An 18,914-nucleotide genomic window follows, 5' to 3' on the forward strand; every position below is an offset into this window, starting at 1 on the left:
AAGGGCAGGAAAAGGGTAAAGTTTCTTCTCCAGACAGATCAGAATAGTGGAAGTAGACCATCTCGGGGAAAGGATTGCTAATAATACTAAAACACAATCCTATAAATGTGAAAGATGAAAGAGATTGGGTTAAGTGCATTCTGACCCAAGACACCCCTTGATATCTTGTTTTCTTTTACTCCAAAAGAAGAGAAAAGGCAAAAATTAAAAGTCTGTAGTTTCCCTAAATCCATGACTTGAGAAGTTTCTATTTCATCTGGGCTACTTAAGCATTCAAGATTAGGAAGTTGTAGCTCCCCCCTGAGAACAAGCAACAAATGTAGAGAGAAGATTTGTGCAAAACACCCTCCACCATCCCTGGATGTGAGCTGATGAGGCATTCAGAACCCTTCAGAATTTGTAACACATGAAAGTCCTTGAAAAGTTCTCACATTTGAAAAGAAGCTTTTTTTCATTCATTCATTCATTCATTCATTCATTCATTCTTCTTCTTCTGTTTTTTTAAAATCGGAGCCAAATGACCATAGGCCCTGGGCGGTTTGTTTGAACTGAGCTGGACAGCTGGCCTGTACATAGTTGCCTGTGGCCCTGAGCCGTGAATTGGGGTGGAATAAAGGACCATTTGGGCCTTCTACTTAACCCTTTAGTGGAGCACACTAAGCCCAATTAATGGACAAACAAAAAGATGCCTAAACTTCCCTTCTAACCCCACAAGAGAGTTTTACTTACCATTACTGACTGAACCTGTAAGTATAAATTGGCTTTAGCTGTATTATGGGATAAGGTAACTAATGAGAAACAAAATAACCCCACTAACCCAGGCCACCATTCTTATCAGAATGGGAGTGTGGGCCTGTCCAGGAGGCTTGTTCTTCAGAACAGCCAGAGCGAGTTTCCCAGGGGAATTTCTGGCATGCTTTTCTAATCCCTAGTGCCCGGAGAGTATTTCATATTGCTTTAAAAAAATAACACATGATCTTGGCAGAGATTTCTGAAGCAGGCGGAGCCTGCCAGAGTAACCACTGTTAACTGCTTGCTGTGTGCCCTGACCCTTAACTGGGCGTCTTCAAATATCCAGAGCAGTGTATTTAATTATACAAATAGAACGTTACTGTACAGGCTGTTCTGCGAATTCTTTTTTCCACCCAGCAGTGTACTGTGAACACTGCCGTGCCGGCTCAGATGCCTGCCTTTTTTCCCCTTTGAATTGCTGTATGATATTCCATCGAGTGGACCTACTGTGATTTATGTGGTCATTTAATGGACAGTCCACCTGTGCTGGGTGCAGCAGGTGGCATTTTAGAAGCAAAGGCATAAATCAGTTAAAAGTGTTACCCTGGTTGTTAGTGGGGAGAATGGAGACCAAATGGCAAAGCTGTGTAAGCATTTTAGGGCCCGTGTGTTTTGAAGATTTTGGATTGCATGAGGGTAGAGGCAGGAGTTAATAATAAGTTGGGAGGGGTGCAAATAGCTGAGTGGCAGAGTGATGATAATAATATCATCTTTTTAAAAAAATGAATTGAAAGTCCCAGTCGAGTCGCAGGGCCAGACATCCTTCCACTCTGGGGGTGTCTGGTCTCCAGAAGAGCCTGCTTCCCTCTGAAGCATCTGCCTCACGCTGAGGCCTCATAGACCAAGGCTAAGGTTGCTGGTTCTGGGCAGTGTGTAGAGTGGATGGGCTTTCTGCTGACTGAGCTTGCTCACATCCCATTAAGATTAGCCATCAAGCATGGGCAGTGAGTCACACAGCAAGAGGGAAATGTCTGGGTGCCGAGGTCTGGGTGAGACTGTCGACTTGACCTGAGCCTTTGCTGTAGCCTTGATTTGATTAGTGGAACAACAGCTTGGGAACCCTGGGATAACAGAGCTGCAGGTCAAGGTGATGCTTGGCCTCTGAAAAGCACTGTCAGTGAATAGGCAGGTGCATGCATGTGACTCTGCTTGGATAATGTGGCAGGGTGTGTTTCTGTGGTTTGTAGAGAAGTGAGCCATTTTGAATTAGATGGAAATTCTGGAGAGTCTCATGGAACGGAGGAGTCCAGGGCAGCATCGTACCTGGAACACAAACGTGCCCACATATGTGCATGTGTGTTGTGATGCCCCATAGCAGCTGCTTCTGGCAGCTGTGTCTGTGAGGCCTGGTGCCAACCTGGCTGCCCTGTTAGCAGGTGAGATAGTGGTTGAGGGTCCTGGAGCCCCTAGGAAACCAGAGGCCTTTGTTACTGTGAAAAGAACTTAGGCTTTGGAGTCAGGACAACTGGGGTTGGAATCCTGACTTTATCAGCCACTTGTGGGCTGACTTTAGCCAAGTCAAGCTCTCTGAGCCTGTTTCCACATCTGTAAAATGAGATGGCAGCTCTGACCACAGATTATTTTGATCAGTAGATGGGAGAGCAACTAGCAGGGTGCCTGGCCCATGTTCCCTTCTCTTACTTTCTTTTTTCTCCTTTGTCCCTCTAACTTAGTCTTTACCTAGAGAGCTACCTCCGAGGCTATAAATTATTCAGGGGCTGTGTTCTGCTTGTTCTCCCTTCCCTCTACCACTCACTGCCGGTTTTCATTCCTCCCAGCGCTCTATGGTGTACTGGGCTGGAAAAGCTTCTAGAGAGGCTATCACGTGGGTCTGGGTGCTGGCGACTCTCTGCCCAGTGCCCGCTGGGCAGCCCAGTTTTGGCGTCTGCTACCTTCTGGGGGTAGAAATGCCTGGGTTCTCTGCCCACCTGGAGGCAGTGAATGAGCCAGTCAGTATCTTGGGACAAAATCCCTAGGACAAGCTTCTGGTGTTGGAACATTTTCCAGACCCAGTGATTTCCCCCGCCTCCCCCCTACTCTGTCACCTTCATGGTGTTAAAAGGCTCAGGGCATTAATAAATGAGGAGACAGTGGTGTCCAGGGGTCATCACCCCACATCTTTGCTGGGCGTTGATGCCCAGCAGCTAAGTTTACACAAATTCCTGTAGGGGACCTTTAGTCCCACTCGTGGAGAGAGCATAGTTGAACACTGACCTTCTCCAAACTTTCAGCTCAAGGAAGATGGTGTCTTTTCCCTGGGAGACCTCTGCTCTGGCCCCATGGGCATTCAGTGAGGCATGCACGGAGCCCTCAGCACCTTTCTAAACAGAGGGACTTTCAGCAGATCACTGTTCTTCAGTGGCGTATGTGTTGGGCTTACTTTTGAGCACTTAACTAGTGAAGATACTACTAACTACACCTCCCAAGTGCCGGGTCCTGCACCAGGCACCTCACCCAACCCATTCCCTGCAGTCCCCACAAGAGCTCTGAGTTGTACAGGTGACAGACTTGAAATCTGGGCTCAGAAAGGGATGTTCCCAAGCTCTGTGAGGGGCTGAGGCGCAGCAGGTCCTCGTGGAACCAGGGACCCGAATCCTACCCCATCTGTTCTCCTATACCTCAGATGAGCCCCCCTTCAGATGCCCTCTGGGGCTCTCACCTCCTATCTCACAGTGTCACCAACACACAATTCTTCCTCTTCTCACTCCCAGCAGAGGGCTCTGATTGGTCCAGCTAATTCCCCTGCCCAGCTTTGAGACCAGGGGAGCAAGGGACCCTGCTGGGGCTTCTGTAGGGTGGGAGGGTGGAGTTAGGAAGAGCAGGGCAGCTGAAATGCTGGGTGTCCACCGTAGGCTGGTAGGTCTCTCTGTTTCCAAATGGGAAAGTTGAGGTTTGGATTCCCACAGTGACTAATCCCAGGTAATCTGTTTAGTAAGTGGCAGCACAGGGACTGGAGTCAGGACTCTGACCCACAGCCCAGGCTCTTAGCAGCACGCCACCCTGCATCCGCCAGGTGGAGGGCCCTGCACCAGGGCTGTGGGGGAGAAAGGGTTAATACTGGGCCTCCAGCCTTCCACGACTGTAGAGTCTGAGGATGCTTGTGGCAGGGCTAAAATGTCACCAGGTGTGGCGTGTTCCCAGGTGTCCTGGAGAGTTTGCATTAGGGCTTAGGCTGGACAGTGGGGACCAATGTGACCTCCAGTGAGGAGTCTAATTAACCCTCTTTTCTGAAGGGCGCTCAGGGGCCTAGAGTTGGGTTGGTCTTAGTTTTTGCTTCATGACACCCTCTTGCCCTTGGTCCTCACATGGCCTGATTTCATCTTGTCTATGTCTAATGGTGTCTCCTTTTTTTTCACTTTTTTTTTTCCTAGTGGTGTCTTTACATCTGTTTTAGTACAACTTCAGGCAGTTTGCTTGAATGTCTCTACTTCTGCAAAGCTGAACTAAATGAATGTATGTATTTTTTAATCTTTATTTTAGCATCTATGTCATGGGCTTGGTCCTGGAGTGGATTAAGAACAACGGCGGTGCAGCAGCCATGGAGAAGCTTAGCTCCACCAAATCGCGAATGATTTATGATATTATTGATAATTCTCAAGGATTTTACGTGTAAGTCAATGGGTTTTTTTTAAATCCCACATTTTGCCACTTGTGAATTTACAAATGCATATGTGCTGTGTCCTCTTGGAAAAAGGGTGCAGCCATCCTGTTGAAGTCCCCAGGAGCACGAGAGACATCGATCACCCAGGGGAAGAGTCTGAGTTCATCCCCAGGCAGACCCCTTCTCCTGCTGCCTGCTTCCTCTCTTGTCCCCTGGGGGGCAAAGCACACATACTTGCTGGAAGCTCTCCTCTTTAGCTCAGGACTCTGCTGGAGACCTCAGTGTAAATGCCCCCTCCTGGCCCCTCCCTTGGGTTGTTTACTCTTTGGGGAAAGTTTACTGTTTCCCTTATTACAGGACAAACGCTCTCATCCCGGCCCAGCAGTTGGTGAATGGAATTGGCTGTGGTCTGAGTTGACTCCTAGTTAAACGTTTTTGTGACCAGTTGTTTCATGAACATGTGTTGCCCGCTGGACTGGTGCCTGTGAGGGGTACAGAAAATGTATGGGCCTTGGACTTGTCTCCTAGGGCTGCCGGAGGAAAGTGCCACTAACACGGTGATTTAAAACAAGAGAAATTTGTTCTCACGGTTCTGGAGGCTGGATGTTCAAAATCAAGACGTCAGCAAGGCTGTACTTCCTCCAGAGACTCTAGGGCAGAATCCATTTCTGCCTCTTTCAGATTCTGGGGGTTCCAGGCGTTTCTTGGCTTGCAGCTGCCTCACCCCATGCTCTGCCCCTGCCTTTGCATGGCCTCCTTTCTTGTATATCTTCTCTTCTGGGTCATCGGCTTTAGGGTGCCCCCCTACCAGATCATCCGGGATGATTTATCTCATCTAGAGATCCTTGGCTTAATTGTAACAGCCAAGACCCTTTTTCCAAGTAAGTCATGTTCACAGATTCTGGAGGTGAGCACGTGGATAAACCTTGGCAGAGGCTGCCACTCAATCCCCCACAATGGGCTTCTTTCCAAAATGCCAGATGTGAAATACCAGTAGAGTGTCTGGCACAAGGGGGCTTAATAGATGATGTTTTCATTTGCTTTTCCTCTCCTTCAAGGTAGGGATAGCTGTATGAGGACCAGACGTGATGATGCTATGTGTGCATGCGTGTTTATACAGCCACATGCGTGAGCACTTACCCCATTTACCACGCCAGGACCCAGCTTTTAGTGGCCTTTACTCTTTGGAGTTCAGTGAGTTGTAACAAAAATATCTGGCTAACAAGAACAAGGGAATTCCCACTCTCTTTTGAGAATTTAGTGGGCCACATAGGACAGAATAAAATGATGCCGCAGTCCTAACTTAGAATTGTGTATTTTTCCCAGGACATGCTAACACATCCCCATAACCATCCCTGGTTAGGGGTTGGGGGGTCTTTGGGGGCAGCACCTTACTGCTGCCGCCACTCTGCCCTTAAATGCTTGTCTGCTCCTGCGAGTTCCTGGCCTGCTGTGACCCTCCAGCCACAAGCCCTCAGTAAGTCCGGCTTGGCTGAATGCCTTGACCTTTGGGGTCCTCTTCCACATGCCATCTGGGGGAAGGGTACAGACTATGCATTTCTGCTTGCTCTGTGATTCTGTGCACCAGAGGCAAGTGCAGGCTGGGAGGCTGGCCCTGGGGAATTTTCCACCTCAGACCCCGATGTGTGAGTGGGGAGGCTAGGGTGCTCCGCTGGCACTTACTGGAGCCATTTTAACTCGCATGACTAGCAGGAGATGATCCCAGGAGTTCACAGCCAGAGGCTAAATAGCGAGGCATGAGCTGGGGGCAGGAAGATACGGCTTTAGCTGGAGGTGAAGGGAGGGCTTTTGGATGAATTTGAACCTTGGGCATGAACAGAATGAGGCAGAGAAGAGGGCAAAATTACTTTTTTTTTTCAATTTTGTTTTCCAAAATTACTTTTAGGAGTTTTCAGAAAGACAAGGAATGGCCCTTGCCAAGGCACTAAGGGAAGAAAGTAGTGTGTTTGGAGAGCAGAGAGTGGGCTGCCTAGAGGGCATGGCTTGTGTTGGGAATGGAAAGAAAGTCTGTGGAAAGGTCTGAAGATATGTTTAATTCACCAGTTCATTTATCCATTTGTCTGCCTGATACCCATCCATTTGTCCATCTATCCATCCAGCAAATGGCACCACAGCACGGCTCTGGGCTGGCCTTGTGCTAGGACCCGGAAAAAGTCATCTTCCTGACTCCCAAAGAGCGCTCGGAACCCAATGTGAGTGAAAGCCCTTGGCTGCTATTGTGGATAGGAGACCAATTTTTCTAGTAGCTTTTGTCTCCATGTATTTCCCAAGAGATGCGTAGGCACAAAATGGGAGGACTGAAAGAACGGTGATGCCTCCAGAAAAAGTCCAGGAAATTAGAAACAAAGTGTAGAAGGGACACTGGGAATGCCCTAATGCTTTTCTGCCCCTTGAGGTCCTTCAACTCCAAGCACCCAAGCTGGCACTTCGAGGAGGCAGCCTGCTGAAGCCAGTGTGGCAGGCAGGTTGTCTCCTGGGGAATCTGATCACCTTCCCACACAAAACTCCTCATTCACTTATGAACAGCCTTCACCCCAAACTTGCATCGTCTTCTGAATAAATCTCTTTCTGGAGAACTTCCACTCCCCTGCTGGGCTGCCTGCCCGGAAAATGTCATCCTGGCTCACGGTGTTCCTGTGGGACCTTGTTACCAGGGTCTAGAGTAGGCTTTGCGCCCTGTCTCCTCAGCATTTGCAGTTGGACAGCCCACTGGCTGTCCCTGGATGCACTTGGGTTTTTAGGAAATTCTTCCCTGTAGAAATGTGGCCCCGAAGGCAGGGCGGGGCAGGGGGTGAGGGGTGAGCAGTGTTTAAGAGGAATACCAAGTAACCTAGAGTTGGAATTTGCCATCCAACATCACATTTGCTCTTCATTTTTGTCCCCTCTTTGGTGACCCCTGACTTGTAAGGCAGCCCCTTTACGGAACACAGTTCTGGGTGGTTTGCTTGAGGTTGTACCAGCTCTGCCAGTGACCCTGGCCTGTAAGTCTGGGACTTGAGAAGGCTACCACTGAAGTCCCTGCATTCATTCCATAGCCTCACCATCCCCATGCGCTGGCTGGCTGTGAGCTGAACCCACTTGGGCAGTTTAGCACCTTGGCCTTAGAAGCCCCACTTTGCCTACTTGCATGTGGCCTGGGGCGAACGTCCTAGTAGCTCTAGACTCAGTTTTCTCATCTGCAATTTGTCCGTAATATTTTATGACTGTCATGAAGATTAAATGAAAATGCATGTGAATAAGGAATATATACGGTAGAGGTTAAGAACATGGGCTCTCCCGCTGGTTCATTGTGTCAAGCCCCAGAAACCATACTTGGCACAGAGGGAGCATCCATTAAGAGTTAGCTCTTATATTTGTGGTTATTATGGAAAGCACTTAGGATGATCCTGACATGCAGTGTTTATTTGATATATGCTAGATATTAATTTTAATATGACAGAGAGGTCCAAGGGATGGAGTCCAAATCCAGATCTGAGGTCACCTTTTCTCTCCACCTTCATGTGGGGACCAGGCCTTAGGAAAGGGAAGGAGGCACATGATGGGTCTAGTGACAACCGGAAAATAAAATGAAGCAGGCTGGGCCCCTGGCGCTTTATAGGTATTAATACATTTTTTTCCTTTTCATCAATTTTTGTTTGTTTGTTTTTTAATTGAAACATAGTTGATTTACAACGTTGTGTTAGTTTCTGGTGTACAGCGTAATGATTCAGTTATATATTTATTCTTTTTCATATTCTTTTTAAATATAGGTTATTACAAGAAACTGAATATAGTTCCCTGTGCTGTACAGTAGGACCCTGTTGTTTATCTGTTTTATATATAGTACAGATATTAATACATTTTATTGTCATCACGACCCTGTGAACAGACAGTAAGCCTATTTCACAGCAGCACAGACAGGTTCAGGTGCAGTGAGGAGGTGGGATCAGATAGGGTATGAACGTGGGGAGGGTCACAGAGGGCTGGTTCCAGAGCCTTTAACTACTACTCTAAGGAAACAACAAAAATCATAGATGATGTGACTTTCTACTCAAAATGCAGGAATCAATGGAAAAATGTAGAAATGATCAAGTTCAGAATTGTGATCAGTTACATTTAAATACATAAAACTCAGTTACTTTCCCATACTCCAGAAATAACAATAAAAAACAATGAGAAAATATCTCATTCACGAGAGTCATGAAAGTTAGTAAATATCTAGAAATAAATTCAGTGTTCATCTGGGAAAGTTAATGCAAATGAAATGAAAAAAATTTAAACGTAGATATTAACATTAGTAAAGTGTAATGTGAACATATGATCTATTAAAATACTATGAAGCCACTGGCAGAAAGAGTAGATCAATGGAAAAGTCCAGAAACAGGTACATGTTTACTTGAGAATTGCATTTTGAATTAAGCAAAAAAGCATGTTTATAACTGATTGAAGCATTGATAATTCATTTAAACAAAAATTAGAGTTAAATATTTGCATCACACTATACACAAATTCTAATCATTTGGAAAAATGCAAATGCATCTAAATGCAAGAAACAGAATACAGGAGAGAATTTCTAAGTATAGGGAGTACAGAGACCTTCCTAAATACTCCATAAAGCTCAGAAGCCATAAAGTAAAAGACATTTAATTACATGCAAATTAAAACTTTTCTACAGTTCATACAATTCGGTCTTGAACATTATAAACAAAACAAAATGACAGACACGAGAAAAATTTGGTAGCATGTAACATACAAAGTTTACTATTCTTGATCTAGGCAAGAACCCACAAACTAATGAAAAAGAATCACCAAATTAAAAAAAAGGCAAGGGGTGGTTTCTAACAGTATGAGCAAACAACTCTGAAGAAACAGCTGGCTAATAGGCAAATGAAAAGGAGCCAACTTCTTTAGGAAATGCAGCTTAAAGCCATGGGATTTTCTCTCCCCTCTGATCAGCAGAAATTCTAAAGACTGATGACATCGGGTGTTGGCAAGGGAAGACACTGATGGTATGCTATGTATAAATTCGTTCAGTTTTGGAGTGAGGTTTGCAGCACCCACCGAAATTCCAAACTCTTGTTCTTTGACCAAGGAGTTTTACCTTCTGCCCTCTACTGGTACTCTGCCGGGCACAGAATTGTGCACAAAATCAGTCACCTGCAAGTCTGATGTGGGTTGCTTCTGTAAGGGGGGAATCTGGAGCTAACCCAGGTGCCCTCAGGAGGGGTCTGATGAAGGAAATGAAGGTCTGTCTGTAGTACGGAACAGTGTGTGCATGGAGACCGGTGAAAGTCTGTGTGAGCAGACGTGGGAAGATGACTTGGTATGTCATCAGATCGAAAGGAAAAAGAGTGGGAGTAGAAAAGGTTTTATCTATTATTCCGCTTGGAAACCCACAACATTTGTGTTTGTAAATACCATATATGTACATATACATAATTAAACACATATGTATATACACACACATATATGCATTTGTGTGTCTACCAAGATCCTGAAGCAGGCACAAGAGACTGTTCGTGGAAGCCCCCTCTGTGGAAGGGGGTGATAGATCTCCGTAGTTTTACTCTAGATATTCCTAATCATGTGCAAATTTAAAATTAATCTTTTATTTTAAAGCCAGGCAGTCAGGAGAGGCCTGGTATGGGCTTCTCTTACCTCAGGATGCACCTCTCCCTCTTCACGCCCTTGTTTCTGGAATGTCCTTTAGAGTGGACATCACTGAAATGAGCATCTTGTAATTGGTGGCTGACAGCCTGCGATTTTCAGTCTTCCTCCCGGCCCTCCCCACCTTTGTGAGATGGTGCCTTTCCCCTCATACTTACCCTTCTGGTACCTTGGGAAGTCCCGGTGTTTCCCAGTGGCCATTCTAGAACACGAATCCCAGAGATACACAGGGTTTTTCAGTCACATACATTTGGGGAAAACTGCCTTCCTGTGTGAATTACCCTCCTGGGAGTTCAAAATTCACATGAGCTCTTGAGATGATCCAGGAAGTCGAATTAAGAAACCTGTTTAGACCTGTTATTACAGCATTTCCTAAATTTCAATGCCCATGGAACTGCTTTTCCAGTAATACCTGTTAAGACCCACGTCAGCTTCCAGCATAGACACACTGAGAAGCACTGCTCAGACTTTGCTGGAAATCTTTGCAGTTCTAAGGTTACCCGGCTGGTTACACACTCACCTGGCTCCATACTAGCCCTCTGCCAGCCCTGGCACCTTCTACCTGCCCCTCGACTCATTCCGGCAACAGCCCTTTCTCCCTCTGAAATTTAGTGATAACTCCAGTGGTGCTCGGTGGGGCTCAGTGTCTAACACACACCATTTGAACTATTATTGGAACATGGGAAGATGTTTTAAAGTCCAGATTTCTTATTCTATAATCTGTGTGTCTCTGAAGATGGGAGAAAAGAAACAGACTGGGAGGGCCATATGCTTCATGAAAAAAGGGAGAGCGTGTTTCTCCAGGGAAGTAAAGAACTGGCACTCACAATTAATGTGTATCTTCAGGAGTTTGTGCTGAGTTTGTCTCATTGGGCCCAGGGATACACATTTATATGACAGCTGGGCCCCTAATGGAATTTGAATTTGCTGCCAATGTTGAAACTCCCCAGTGTCTCTGGCTTGGTCACAGGTCCTAATTCTTTTGACCTAGAAAGTTCTTTGTAAGAGCTTTCTAGCAGGTCTCCCCACTCCCCAGCCTCTTTGTGTGCCATAGTTCTTTTTCTAAAACTCAGATCTCATTGTTGTGTAAACCTGATTGCTCCCCATCACTCGAGCATCCAGTCCAGATCCCAGGAGTGCAGATCTGCTGGGCTGTCCACAGCCTGCAGTTCTACCCTCGACCAGGCACCCAGTACTCCAGCTGCTGCAGAGAACTTGCCCGGGTCCTCCATGCCTCTGAAGACTCAGCTCTCTGCCAGATGCTCTTCCTTCCTCTCACCCTGTCCTAACCATTCCCACAGTCCCTTCCTCTGAAACGTTCAGCCTTCTCTCGGGCAGAATTACTTACTCAGCTCTGTGCTTCCACAGCACTGGTCCCGTGGAATTTTAATTCCCTCCACAGCCATCTCCGTGGGTCGGGAGCAGCTAATTCCCTTCATCTTTTTTCCCCTTCCTTTCAGCCCCATACCAGAGACACTCGGGCGCTGTGCAAATATCTGTTGCATGCCAATTTCATCTTCAATGTCTAGTTTTTATGACATCATTGCTATCATGAATACCATTTATTTTCACAATAGGACAAGTACCTTTGTGGAGGAGGATTCTGTGTAAATCCAGGTTCTGAATTCTTCCCCTTTCTCCATTTTTTCCCCCTTAAGTCAGATGTCCTTCTTGCTATTCCAGCTCTATAATTGGACCCTCACGTTGGGAGCCCGAGGCAGCAGAATATCGAAAGAGGGTAGCCACTAAAATTTTAATTTAAATGTCGGCCTGGGAAACCTACTACCTATGAAAAAGGAGGGCCCAGAATTCAGGCTCAAAGCCTATTACCAGCTATTTGATTTCCCTTCTTGCATTTCTTCTGCCTGTAGATGTGCATTTGACTCCTTTTAACTTTAACAGGAATTATGTGTGTTTCCTCAGGGGTGAGCCTCTGGGGGCTTCCTCATGCTGCTTTTATTTGCTGTTTAATTATAATGAATCCCTTCCTGTAGAAGTGCAAGAATAAAACAGGGTGTACTTGAGAAAATGGAAAAAGCGGGTTATTACAGATTTTTCTTTTATTCCGGAGTAGCATGTCCACTCTCCTATTTGTCTCCTTTTGTTGTCAGTGGAAAATAATTCTGGCATACTTACTTTCCAGATCAGAAACTGAAGTCAAATACTAACCTATTCTATATGGAAATGGACTCATCACTCATTTTTGAGAGTCTGTACGAGCTCTGTGTAAGATGCTGGGAAAAAAGAGACAAATTTGTTGACCTGAACAGATCCCTATAACAGTACTTAATGTGTTCCAGACAGTGTTCTAGATTGTATTGGCTATCCACTTTTGCATCATAGGATACTCCAAGACAGTGACTTAACAGCTATCGTCTTTGCTCAGGATTCTTTCGGTCAGCAGGTTGGGCTGGGCTCAGTTGGGTGGTTTCTTCTGCTGGTCTCCCCTGGGATCGCTTATTCAACCGGAGGCAGTGGTCTGACATGGCCTCACTCACCTGTCTGGCGGCTGGTGCCGGCTGTTGGCTGGGACTGTTATTTCCAGCAGGCCAGCTGGGGCTTGCTTACACAGCAGCCGTATTTTAAGCGGGCAGGTAGAGAAGCTGCCTGCTCCTTGAGGCCTCAGCTTGGAAGTTGCACAGCATCACTTCTGTTGCAGTCTTGGCCAAAGTGAGTCACAAGGTCAGCCCAGATTCAAAAGGTGTGAAGAACGAGACCCCACCTCTTGCTGGGAGGGTTGCAGGAATTTGTGGCCATTTTTAAATGTACCACAAAAATTATCTGCAAATACTGGCTCATTGAATCCTCTCATCAGCCTTAGTGCTAGGTTCCATTAGCCTTCCTGCTATTTAATAGATGAGGAAAGTGAGGCACAAGAGAGAGATTTAGTAACTTGTTCAAGGTCACGCAGCTTGGGGCAATACCGTGTTCTAAGTGCTTTGAAAGCTGCTGCTCATTGTTTTTAAGTCTTACAGTTGCTATTAGGACCAACTTACTACTTTTCCTCTGCAGCCTTTTGGAGAAAGAGTCCCTCACAGAGGCCTGTGGCTGTGGCTGCTGTGGGTTGGAAGTTTCGTATATGTTGTACCACTGAAATCTCACAACTAGTCTGAAATGGAGGGATTATTAATATTCTCAATATTCAGATGAGGAAACTGAGGCTTATGAAAATTAAGTACAAGTCGTATAAGAAAATGCTAATGCACGTTCCACCTGCAAGAGTGGTCTTCCTGAGTAAATTATAAATGTTCTGGGCAGATCTTTTTTTTTTAAATCTCTTGTTTGCATCTAGGAAATGTTTTTTTAAATTTTTCTGTTTTGTTCATGGCAGTTGCACATTGCAGAAAAGTAGTTGGAACCATAAACATGTTTTTCAGATGTCCAGTGGAGCCCCAGAATAGAAGCAAGATGAATATTCCATTCCGCATTGGCAACAGCAAAGGAGATGATGCTTTAGAAAAAAGATTTCTGGATAAAGCTCTTGAACTCCACATGATCTCCCTGAAAGGGCATAGGTGAGTACATGTCCCATCCAGAAGCTTATCAGAGTTAGTTTAGTGTTCAGATGCAGAAGGAAACACACATGGGCACCATCTCAGCGTGGAGTAGCAGTTACTGTAACTTGTTGGGAAGAATCAGATCCTCCTGTTGCTTGTGTAACCCTTAGCATGGTTCCTGGGCGGAGAGCACGGCAGGGCCATGCCTTCTGGGGGCTTTTCTCAAAATTACCTTTGAAAAATCTCTTTGCTCTGACAGCACAGAGGTCACCCTCTTATCTCTGGTGCGGCTGGCACCACCCTGTTCAGTGTAAGAGCAGATCACTGTTGGTCCTGCTGAACATCAGAGAGAGTCGTTCATCCCACGTGTGCAGTGAAAAATATATGTGCTCACTCACAACAGTAGCTGCCAGCCAGCCCCCCGCCCCCCCAGACCCAGACTCACCGAATCATTAAGTTAATCTAGGCTATGTGTGAGCATGATGGTCCTTCACTGCATTAGGAGGAATTTCCTAGTGACTGAGATGTCTGACCACCTGTGGGGGCTTTCACATGGGAGGTGGGACACGATGGTCAGGTACCATGACTCCCAGGAGCAGGTGACTGGAAGGAGGAGTCGTCTTGATGCTAAATCAGATGCTTGCATTCTTTTTTGTTTTTTTGTTTTTTTTTTGATGGAGATACTGGGGATTGAGCCCAGGACCTCGTAGATGTTAAACATGTGCTCTACCACTGAGCTATACCTCTCCCCAGATGCTTTTGTTCCTAATGGCTGCATCTGTTGTTCTTCTAGGTCTGTGGGAGGCATCCGGGCCTCTCTGTATAATGCTGTCACCATCGAAGACGTCCAGAAGCTGGCGGCCTTCATGAAGAATTTTTTGGAGATGCACCAGCTATGAGCACACCCTCATCAACATATACTCTGCCCTGAACAATGTACAAAATTGAAAGTAATTAGGGAATGGCTACAAGCACTTCACAAGCACGGTATCGGTATTTTTCTTGAATGAGCATACTTATGATAGGTTCTTTTTTTCAGAGAACAACAGCAACACATTCCACAGCTCTGCAAAGCTGTTGGGACTTAACCTTAATTCTGACTTGAACTGGAAGCATTTTAAAAAAATCTTCCTCTTGCTTTTCTAATGGTTACTAGCTTATGTGGTCTTTGCTGCTACTTTTTCTACCTAAATCTCATATTCAAAGCTGCCTGTGGGTTTAAGGATGCAAATTGCAGATAATTATGTTTAGAGACACACAAGCACACAGCATGGAGGGTAGGTGGGAATTTTGAGCCTTTGGAAAATGATAGCAGTGAGGTCTCCTGGGTTCCAGCCGTGTGGTGACTGTTTAGGAGTTCTAGACTAAAGAGCAAACTGGAGATCTTTCTTTATACTGTTATTATCATAAAGAGAGAAAAATCACATGATACTCGTTTCTATAGCAAGGTCTGTTTTTAATACCAAATAGTTTATATAGCTCTATGAATTCATATTTCTAATAACAAGGTTCTCGATGATATACGTAGAGACTCTGAGAATTTGTTAGGCTCCCTGACCTTGTGCGTTATAGTGTTGCATTCTCGACAGTTATGTCCCTCCTCCCCACATCCACTTCCCTTTTTGAGCTGTTTCACAAGATTTGGAAGCTCCTTGATTCACTTTTACATTTCTGTGGGTAGAAGAAAGGATGGTTGATCGGTTCTTCATTTTTCACTTATGCTGTTAAGCTGAAAGTGTCTGTTAGACTCCCTTATTGTTTGTTCACGTGACTGTTCTCTTTATGGTATTTGACCAGTGATGCTGTGAGTTCTGGAAGATCATTGCTGAAGAGTCTTTTCCCCTATTGTTCATCTGTGGTCAGTGTTTTTTGTTGAACATGTGAAGGACATTAAAGTCCTAAAACATCTAAACCTTTGTCAGTAAATTTGTTTACCTCCTTTTTAGGCAGTTTTTTTTTTTTTTTTAACTTCATGCTGGGAAAACTTGAGTCTGAAAGTAGCATCTGATAAGGGTATTTTTGTTCAACCAAAGATGTGAGACCTGAGTCCTCCCATTTGTGTTTTTAATGATTCAGCACGCTGGTAGCTTTCACTGGCTTTTGGAATGGACATTATCAACACACCACCTTACAACACAGCCCACGGTATAAAGTTCTATGAACTTTGTCCCACTTGGGCCAGAAACATGCCAGGAGGACGGTTTTGAGCTATCTCTGCGTTGTGTTAGCTTGTGTAATTGAGGACTGTAGTGATCTTTGGTACCAGCTCTGCATCCATTAGCTGGTTAGTTGGGTTCCCCTGCTTAGGGCTAAGCCTCCCCAGTCTTGGTTCTCTCATCTGTAAAAAGGAGGGTTGAAATAATTCCTTTACTCATCTCAGGGATGTTTAAGGGCTTAAAACAAGGGTTCAGTGCAGGGTGTGGACAATAACCACAACAAATATTTAAATAGCAAAAGCCAGCCAGCTCATGGAATCCAACGAGGTGTTCGCATAGAATAGGTTCAGAGTCTATTTCTCCTCCTTCCTCATCCATTCATATGATGGTTGCTAGTCCCTGTGGTTTGTAGCAGCCCCACATCTCTTGAATCTCTGCTTACTTCCATTCTCATTGCCACAGCCAGCTCTGTCGGCTCTCAGGGGATCATTTCGGCAGCCTTATCTGCCCCCACCAGCCTCTACCAGCACGGCCGATTGGATGATCACTTCCCCTCACGGTCCTCCTTGGTACATAAAAAAGCCCAGGATTCTTAGTCCAGAAGTCACAGCTTTGTAGCATCTGGTCTGGCTTATTCTTTCTTGTGGTTTCTTGTGGTTCTGGTTCTTGGAATGTGACAAGCATATGCCCATAATACGACAGGTAAGCCTGGAGTTCCTGCCCCAACTCTGCAAGACTGACCTTTCTTCAAGATACCTGCCAGCCTCCTGACCTTGTTTATGTCTCCTCCATTGGAGCGATGCTCTTTTCCCTTGTTCTTACAAGGGTGACCCTTTTATCCCATCACAGTGCCTCTGTTCTGTTCTTTACCGTACTGAGGTGTCTGCTTATCCTCTTTTCCCACTAGAGCAGTGTGGAACAAGCCTTGTTTCTCTACCTCCATCACCTGGCCTCCTGCCTGGCCCCTGGGAGGTGCTCAACTGTCTGTTTAATGAATGGGGAAGTCAGATCTTCCTGAATTTCACAAACAGCCCACAGTAAAGGCAGGTTTTTAAAAAATTTTCATGTACATGGATTTTAAAAAAAATTTTCTAAAGCTGAATATATAGTACAACTTCATTTTTTACTAAAATTTAGAATCTTGGTGGGCTTCCAGACTCATCTTGAGATACCTGTGAAAGCTTTGGAAAATGGTCGGCAACTGCATTCATCCAAGTACAAAGAAAGGGTAGTCACTGTTGTCTGGACACGGAGGTTCTGCAGCACGGATTTCTGGAAGGTACTCACCGAGCGAAAGCCTTGACCTTTGTATGTCTCAAGTGAACACACTAATGCCCGTCTGCTGACATGTGGAGAGAGGTGGACGGGGAGATAAGGATGCAGGCTCCCAGGTCAGCTGTCTGTGGGAGCCACAACTGGCCAGTCTTGAAGATTAAAAGCCAAGTAGACAGACAAGCGTCTTTCAGGCCTTTGGGAATCTGTGTAAGGCTTGGTGGCCTCAGGTTCCTTCAGATCCTCCAAATTGTCCTTCTTCCCCCAAACTTATCTTGAACTTTTTTTTCTCTTTCAAAATTTGATAGTGCATAATCGTCAATGCCAAGCAAGAAAAAGCAAATTTGTCCCCGTGTTGCTTTAATTTACCTCCACTCACTGTTCTGTCCCCAGCACTGTGGTTCTGTTCTTTGCACAGGAAATAAAACTGCCCTGTTCCATCCTAGTTTATGTTTACCTAAACAGCTAATGCTGTCTCATCACAACTTAGCAGATGCTGGAAGGTTTGGCAAGCCCTTGGGTGAACCATGTGATGTAACAAATAATTATTCCCTTCTCTCCCCTTTAGAGCTTCAGGAGCCACTAAAACCCATAAAATGGACAAGGCCCATTGATAGATGTCGAGTTCTGCCGAAGGCACTAGCAGGTCTGGCCTTGTATCACGCTGTGATTAATGTTTGTTTTACCATGTTCTTTGGAAGGAAAATAAAATGAGGAAGAATTTTCTCACATTTGATCAGAATGAACATAATTAAAGAGTGAAATGCTACTGTGTCTGCGAAGAAATCAATCACTTTAATTGGAAAGAAGATTCCTTGCCTCTGTTAGTAATTGGGCTCGTGGTAATTTAGAATTGGAATCCATGACAGTTTGTGACAAATTGGCTCCTTTTGGGCTAAAGAAGGTAAAACATTCTAATTATCCCTGGATTCTTCCAGAGTGGATGGAAAAGCTTGATCAAGGAGATATTGGGAGAGAGACAGAAAAGTTAGCAGTGAGCAAATATTTATTGAATTTCTTCTTAGGAAGCTACAGATAAAACAGTTCATTGGATGTGACAAAAGCAAGAGCTTGGTATTTGAAATCCCAGAAATGTAAATAGGATTTTCAAAGAAAATAATGAACCGGGCATGTTAGAAAAAGTTTGTGTACACGGAAGCTCTTTAGTTAGGTTATAGAAACTGGCCTTGCTTACTTGTTAGCACACGAGAATCTTGACAACCTTGGGCCTCACTTGGGGAAAAGTATGGAATTTGTACGTTGAGTGTCTAAATGTGTAAGTAATTGGCACTGAGTTTAAGGAAGTTTAAAAGGTATCATTCAAATGAAAGCATAATTTCAGTTAGTAGAAACTGATGTACAGACCTGGCCCCTGTTGGTATCCTAGCCTTTCTTTCTCTTTAGATTGCCTAATGATACCTGAGGAACAGGCTGGGTTTTAGGATGATGCACTGGGTTATACATTTATTTTAAATTGTGTGTGTGCATTCTATATATCTATATAGGTGTAGATAAATAGTTATAGATAGATATAACTTCAAACTTAAAGAAAATTTGTGATATTACTACAGAGAACTCTTGTGTGTGTTTTACCTAGATTCATTGATTATTAACATTCAGCTTTGTTTGCTTTGGCCTTCATTTTCTCTCCATATATACATGTTTCTTTTCCCTTAGCCACTCAAAAGTAAGGAAGGAGGTATTGTGCCCCATTACCTCTAAAAAGTGATTATTTCCTAAGGACAACATTTTCTTACAAAACCACAGCACAACAGTCTAAGTCAGAAATTTAACGTTGATACTGTTGACTAATCTACTGTCCATGTTCAAATTTTGCCACTTATTCCAGTAACATCTTTTAATGGCTAATTTTTTCAGCCCAGGAACCAGTCCACAATCATGCATTGCACTTAATTCTCATGTGACTTT

General features: G+C 44.8%; 1 protein-coding gene across 2 annotated transcripts in view; it reads left to right on the plus strand.

Annotated features, from left to right (window-relative positions):
• Nucleotides 1-17,754, plus strand: part of PSAT1 (phosphoserine aminotransferase 1) — a 29,381-nt gene extending 11,627 nt beyond the window's left edge. Inside the window, exons 7-9 of one of the 2 annotated variants that reach the window (XM_006188999.3) lie at nt 4,273-4,401; nt 13,438-13,575; nt 14,351-17,754. In XM_006188999.3, the coding sequence (XP_006189061.1) occupies nt 4,273-4,401; nt 13,438-13,575; nt 14,351-14,456 (373 nt within the window). In that variant the 3' untranslated portion in view covers nt 14,457-17,754. Of the gene's footprint in view, nt 1-4,272; nt 4,402-6,513; nt 6,607-13,437; nt 13,577-14,350 lie in introns of those variants that run through there. The other variant, XM_032477885.1, reaches the window with a different exon arrangement.
• The last annotated feature ends 1,160 nt before the right edge of the window (nt 17,755-18,914 follow it).

The sequence above is a fragment of the Camelus ferus genome, chromosome 4, assembly GCF_009834535.1.
Source record: "Camelus ferus isolate YT-003-E chromosome 4, BCGSAC_Cfer_1.0, whole genome shotgun sequence".
In the NCBI taxonomy this organism is placed as follows: domain Eukaryota; kingdom Metazoa; phylum Chordata; class Mammalia; order Artiodactyla; family Camelidae; genus Camelus; species Camelus ferus.